The sequence below is a fragment of the Berghia stephanieae genome, chromosome 5 (assembly GCF_034508935.2).
Source record: "Berghia stephanieae isolate SIO BIC M18660-M18661 chromosome 5, UCSD_Bste_1.3, whole genome shotgun sequence".
Classification (NCBI taxonomy): domain Eukaryota; kingdom Metazoa; phylum Mollusca; class Gastropoda; order Nudibranchia; family Aeolidiidae; genus Berghia; species Berghia stephanieae.
In genome coordinates this window covers 8184465-8189464 of record NC_088364.1, presented here as the reverse complement: position 1 = coordinate 8189464, position 5000 = coordinate 8184465, and the positions used below count along the sequence as shown (strand labels likewise).

General features: G+C 36.1%; 1 protein-coding gene across 3 annotated transcripts in view; it reads left to right on the top strand.

Moving 5' to 3' along the window:
* Positions 1-5000, top strand: part of LOC144972337 (uncharacterized) — a 229826-nt gene that overhangs the window by 144401 nt on the left and 80425 nt on the right. For all 3 annotated transcript variants that reach the window (XM_078913433.1, XM_078913434.1, XM_078913435.1), the window contains exon 7: positions 3344-3480. In XM_078913433.1, the coding sequence (XP_078769559.1) occupies positions 3344-3480 (137 nt within the window). The remainder of the gene's footprint in view (positions 1-3343; positions 3481-5000) is intronic.

Here is a 5000-nt window from a genome sequence, read left to right as displayed (position 1 = left end):
CCAGTCGGGAGTGAACCTGAGACTATATATGATTAGTCGGGTTTCGGCAGGTTTCGTAAAAAAAAAATAGACACACCCCTGTTGACCGACTACCGTGTTCTCATTTTACATCTGACTGAATGTGTGTAAAGAGCCTTTTCCAAGGATTCAACTACACTCAGAACGGGTCTCGAACACTGGACCTTCGGGTCCAAAAGCGAGTGTCGTAGCACTAGACCACAAAACCGCACAAACAAATGCAAAATAAACCAACCCCCCCCCCCCCCCAAAAAAAAAACAAAACAAAACAAACAAACAAACAAAAAAAAATTAATAAATAAATAAAAACAAAAAAAAAAAAAAAACAACAAAAAACCTATAAAACTCATTTTGTTATTTTAAAAAACAAACAAAAATCCTCATGAAGTAAGGAATGGGCTGAACAAATAAATTGAGGAAAAATATTTAAAAAGTAAAGACGAAAATTAAATAAGAACACGAGGCAAATGTAATGGAAAAAGGGAATCGTAATCCACGATTCCAATCCACGATTCCAATCCATTTGGCTGTAATCGAGTCCATGTTTTAAGCCATCCACTGGGAAAACCCGATTCTGCTTTATTGCCTTCTGGAATGTTCTCGAATCGCCGTTGTGTCACGTAGCATGCTTTTGATGACACGTGACTCATCGTCTCAGCGTGGTATCAACGTCTTGATGAACTCGGAGCAGGATATTAAATGGACAGACACAAAACATATAAAACTTGGGGTTAATTTGATGTGTACATATATACAGGGCTGACATCCGAACCTACTTATGGGCCTAGTTTAACATTGTTGTAATGGACAATATTTTACGTCATTTTAAAAAAGATTTCCATTACAATGAGCCAATAAGAAATTGGGTTATCAGACCTGCAAATAAATGCACGTCGATCAACAGCTTTGGTAAATAAAATTATATTCTTTTATAAGGATTAGAAAATATATTCCATTCTGGAATGTTCTGGAATCGCCGTTGTGTCACGTAGCATGCTTTGAATAGCACGTGACCCATCGTCTCAGCGCGGTATTAAAGCCTTGATGAACTCCGAGCAGGATATTGAATGGATAGACACAAAACATATAAAACTTAGGATTAATTCGACGTACATGGTCCCATTGTTGTAATGTATGCAGGTCTGACATCCGGACCTACTTTTGGGCCGAGGTCAACATTGTTGTAATGGACAATATTTATTTTGCGTCATTAAAAACAGAAGAAAAAAATACATTACAACAATGGGACCATAAGGAATTGGGTTATCGGACCTGCAAATAAGTGCACGTCGGGTTAATTTATATTCGTAATGGAGGAGAATGAATTCCATTTCTCACATTGCAAAAAAAAATTGAAATTTTTTATCTCTTATAATTTTACTTATAAATAGTTTTTCCTTAATGAGTTCATTAATCATACAATTCCATTGTAAGCACCTTAGTCACTATGATAGAATACATCGTTTTGAAGACAGCAGGGTCTACAGTTCGACAAAAAAAAAAACCACCATAAAACAAAATAAACTTGAGTATTTATATAGCGCAATATCCACTAAAAGTATCCGAAGCGCTTTAGAATGGGTCTCAACTATGCGCCGAGCGAGACTCGAACCCAGGACCTTCCGATCCGAAAGCGAGTGGCATACCACAAGACTACATAGCCGCACAATAGTCTTAATAGATCAATATTAAATGTTCTCCGTCCTAATCATAAAAAAAGTGTTTTGTTGTCGTGAGACTGTGATTTCATTACTGTATAAATCTCGATCTGTTTTGGTTGTTCTCTTTATGATTATAACTCTACTTTGTGACAGGCGATTTGTCTCTTTATTCTCTGGAGAGCCAATTTATTTCAGGTCATGGCAACTCTCGGGTTTTCCCAGGGGATTTAATTGTTTGTCAATGACCTAGATTTATATTGTAGTTATTCTTTATTGATTGAATCTTGTACTAATTTATTTATTCATCTCTTTATTCATTCATTCATTATTTATTTATTTATTTATCCATCTATTTATTTATTTATTAATTAATTAATTTATTCATTATTTATTTATTCATTTATTCATTTTTCCATCTATTAATTTATTTATTCATTTATCCATCTATTTATTTATTTATTCATTTATTTATTTATTTATTCATTACAATATTCTCACTTCCTAGTTTGCCTTCAATATTGTTTCCGCCACAAGTAAGTTCACTTCACAGAATCATCAGGGCAAAATGAAATAACAAATAAATGATTTCCTGTGATTAATTGCTTTTTTGTTGTTGTGTTTTTCGGTTGTTTATTTCCGTTTGTTTGCATTCATTGTGCAGTGACGTGAACCTGCAAGCGGCGGAAACAACATTGTAGGCAAACTAGGAGTTGAGAATATTATTGTAGTAATTCAGGCTCGTAAAAAACGTTGAGGACTCTTAAGATAAGATTCTCACGTTAAATTTATTTCCTTATTAACGTTTTCATGTGCCTAGTTCCAGCAGGCGAAGTGGCCGCATTGCACTTTCGTTTTCCATTTCCGTTGGCATGATTATTATTAACCCCCAATTTGCTCACTTGGACAACATGGGTGATTTTCCTGTTGACCTCAGAATGCCTAGGCAACCGTTTCTTGTGATGTCGTGGCGGAAATGCGTAATTCAATTCATGTTTTAGCTCCAGGGTAATCTATTTGATACCCATTGCTTCAAAACGGTATGTTGTCGAGGTGAGATCTTTCATATAAGTTTGCTTGTTTTGTTTTGTTTTTTTTTTTGGGGGGGGGGGGGATTTTTTTTTTGCCTTCGGATCCAAAGGACCTGGGTTCAAGTCCCGTTGAGTCCTTGGAAAATTCTCTTTACTTGCATTCTCTCATTGTAATACGATGTAAACTGCTTACCTGGCCGTTTACAGCGTTATCTCTGTCGAAAAATGTCATATCGCGTAACAGGCGTCATTTCTCGTGTTGCTGTTGACTTGTAAAGCACTTTGAGTACCTTTAGTGGATATTGAGATATGATTCCCATCAACGTTGGTTGAATTATATATGAATTAAAATAAATTTTTTTTAAGCGCTTTGAGGTTTCGACGAAATAAATATGCTTATTATTATTATTATTATTATTATTATTATTACTATTATTATTATTATTATTATTATTATTATTATTATTATTATTATTATTATTATTATTATTATTATTATTATTATTATTATTATTATTATTATTATTATTATTATTATTATTATTATCTTTATTATCACCACAACTAAAACTACCCTTACCTCGATTACCAAAAGTGACATAACATGTATATTTTTTTGTTGTGTTGACACTCCAGGAGTCAAACTCTAGACCTTCTCACCCACGCCTCCAAGCTAGGCATGCTGGGAAGAGAATACCTGTGGATTCTCACCTTCGAGGCCGTGAACAAGAACAAGGAACAGAATGCCAGATACCTGCCTCTGGGATTGCTGGGTAAGTCTTTGACGAATGTCTGAATGATGAAGAACTGAACAAGTGTGTATGAAAGGTGCCAGACAAAGCAAGAAAGAAAAATACAAGAAAAAGAAACATCCCAAAAAATCAGTCGACCTCGATCGAAAATGTAGTGAGAATTGTAGCGCGTTTGCTTCTGGGAGTTTGAAGTAAACGGCGTCATTGTGTGAGTTCAAGTCCTTAGGGTTTGATAATGAATGAATGATGAGGGTGGAGCAAGAAGTCGAAAAAGGAACTCAAGATAGATACAGAACTGAACAAGTGTATGAACGGTGCCAGACAAAGCAAGAAAGAAAAATACACGTCTGAGATTCGATCCCCAGTCGAGGTCGACTGATTTTTTAGGGTGTTTTTTTTCTTGTACTTTTCTTTCTTGCTTTGTCTGGCACCTTTCACACTCACTTGTTCAGTTCTTTATCATACACCAGAGTCTGCTCCTTAATTTCTTAATGCCTGAATGCCTTAATGGGCAGCGAGGTACTTACTGTATCTTCTATTCCCCTATATCTGTTTTCCAACTTGCTTTCTGTCTTTGTCTTGGAATGAGATTACTTGGATTTGTCCTGGCCCTGGCCAGATACCCTGACTGAGAGGGAAACAGTCAAATGTATAGTTAGTTTTGAGAAATGTTTTTTGTCCTGTAAATCTACTATACACTGTATTATGCTTTCTTTATATTATATATGATTTGTAAAACATTTGAGTGTGTTCCTCTTAGCGGGGACCTGTGCTTGTGTCTGGATGAGACTTTTAGTGATCTCAAACTAAGTACTTTGATAGAGTGCTTTTGGAATCTACATCTGTTTCTTATTTGAACCAATTCCCCTTTGTCTTCTCTTTTCTTGGATGCTTTATTGTAATTCTAGAACTTTTTACTATCCCATTTTCTTCCTTTTTACTGGCACGGATATAACCTAAATGTGTTGCAAGCGCTGTAAAACCCTTAAAAACAAACAAAAACAAAAACAAGCACTGTATTATGTTTTGTTGACTTCGCGAAGAGTTTTGTCAAGATGAGGGTCATTTAAATCGATCGATATTTGAAGAATGAGTTTTCTGGCCAAATTTTAAAATATGGGTTTTCCCAGAGTACGACAGTTTTCTCCATGTTGCCCGGGGCCTTCCTCTTCTTTTCTTTCTTTCTGATGTCCAGTGTAGGACAGTTCTGCTAATGTATCTCCTCTCCTCCTTGAATCATACCAACACACACCACTATGTCCAACGTTTATTACCTGTTAGGGAGAGGACTTTAGTGGGAACAAATCACCTATGTTGTCTTGTGGTATGACACTAGCTTTCGGAGCCGAAAGATCCTGGGTTCGAGCTTCGCTCGGCGATTAGTTCAGTCCTTGGAAAAAGGTCCTTACTCACGTTCTCACCGTTCTTAACTCAAGTAATGAGTACCTGGCTGTTAAGAGCGTTGTCTCTGTCCCGAAAAATTGTGTTATCGCCTACCAGGCGTCATGTCTCGTCCTAAATGTTAAGTGTTACTGTTAGTC